Source organism: Penaeus monodon, chromosome 24, assembly GCF_015228065.2.
Source record: "Penaeus monodon isolate SGIC_2016 chromosome 24, NSTDA_Pmon_1, whole genome shotgun sequence".
Classification (NCBI taxonomy): domain Eukaryota; kingdom Metazoa; phylum Arthropoda; class Malacostraca; order Decapoda; family Penaeidae; genus Penaeus; species Penaeus monodon.
The window spans coordinates 37,774,776-37,776,504 of NC_051409.1; the positions used below are offsets into that span (position 1 = coordinate 37,774,776).

The window sequence follows — 1,729 nt, forward strand, 5'->3', positions numbered from 1 at the left end:
TTCTGCAGAGGAAGCTGCGCCTCTGCACGATTAATACTCAACCTCGAGGGACGACCGAGAGGCTCTGTGGAGGAGGAGGTGCGGGGGTCGGGTGGAGGGGGAGGTGGGGTGTGAGAGTCGGGAGGTGATGGGGAGGTAGATAGCAGGTGAGGGGGGGTAGTGGGGAAGTGGTGGGGTAGATTGCAGGGTGGGGGGAGGTAGTGGGGAAGTGGTGGGGTAGATTGCAGGTGAGGGGAGGTAGTGGGGAGGTGGAGTTTGGGTTGGAGTGGGAGGTGGTGGGGTAGAGAGGTGGTGGGAAGATAGTGGGGAGATATGGTGGTGCAGTGGAGTGAGAGGTGGAGTGGAGGTGGGGAAGGGTGGAAGGGATGGAGTAGCAGTTGGGGAGCGGTGGTGAGAATGGAATGGCAGAGAGGAGGAGGGAAAGTGGGGGGAGGAGAGTTTGCGGGATAGGGGTGGGTGGGGGTGAAGTTGCGGTTGCTGCTCCTTGCTCTGTGTTGCAGAAGGCTAGTGGTGCGGGTGGATGGGGGGGGGGAGGGAAGGATTAGAGAATGATAGACTTTCCTGCAGAAGTGAGAGTGTGAAGGGCATTGGTGGGGGTGTGGGGGGGAGGTGGGCAGATCTTGCAGGTGAAGGTTTTGCTCAATGTGAGTTACTATCAGCGCCATCACTCCCGGCCGGGGATTTTTTACTCGAAAGCATTCTGAAAGTTCTCCTTTATCTAGAGGAGATACAAATGACCCATTGACTCCTATGCAGCCATGTATTCATGTGAGTGTATCTCCGATGATTTTAATACAGATTTTCATCCAAATACAGCCCAGTGATTAACCGTCTGGTTTCCGTTGCAGGCGCAGCCAGGACGCCGCACGACCCGGGCGCCGGACGCCATGTGAGCGGCGCGCAGGCGAAGGCGCGCGAGGGGCAGGCGAGCGGGGGATGAGTCCGCGCCCCAGGCAGGTCCCAGGGTCGCCATGGAGGGCCGGGCTGAGCCGGACGGGGCCTCGAGCGACCAGGCGGCCTCCCAGCGCCACGCTCCGAGCCCAGGCGACGCCGCGGAGCACGTGAGAGAGCTCGCGGGCGTGCCGCGGGCGGACTCCTCGAGCACGGCCGTGACGCACAACGGCCGCGTGTACGTGCACTACTCGACGCAGCCGCGCAGCCAGGCGATGGACGCCGCCGACCTCGCGCCCGAGACCGACAGCCTCGCCGAAGACACGGAGAGCTCCACCACCACCGTCGTGTGCGACTCGCGCTTCTTCTGCGCGACGCCCGATCTCCCCGAACAGCCCGACTCCCTCGACCCCGACTGCGAGATGGACGCCCGACCCGACTCCTCCGGCTCCGCCCAGTCCCTGTCGCCGGGGCCCTCCGCGTCGGGAGGCAACTCCCCCGAGCCCGACGCGGCGGAGCTCGGCCAGAACAGCCACGCCGCCCGACGCAGCCCGAGCGCCGCGCCCGCGCCCAAGAAGGCCGGCGCGGAGACCGAGACGCGCGTCTTCTCGCCCAGCCCGCTGACGTCGCCGCCGCCCGACGCCGAGGGGGAGCTGTCGCCGCTCCCGCACAACTCCGTCACGACAGGTAGGGAGCACTCGCACTCCGGGCCCCAAGAACCCGCACGGCGCTCGCGACGACGCAAGCCTCCGCCCACTCGCCCGCGCGGCCGAGATTTCCGCGGAGGAAGCCACTGCCCTGACCGCCCTTGCCGAGGCGGGCGGCCGGGCTCTCTCGC

At 66.0% G+C, this 1,729-nt stretch overlaps 1 protein-coding gene across 1 annotated transcript in view; it reads left to right on the forward strand.

Moving 5' to 3' along the window:
* Positions 1-855: 855 nt before the first annotated feature.
* LOC119588964 (cGMP-specific 3',5'-cyclic phosphodiesterase-like) overlaps positions 856-1,729 on the forward strand; it is a 71,727-nt gene continuing 70,853 nt past the window's right edge. Inside the window, 1 exon segment of the mRNA XM_037937571.1 lies at positions 856-1,578. Coding sequence (XP_037793499.1) covers positions 972-1,578 — 607 coding nt within the window. The 5' untranslated portion in view covers positions 856-971.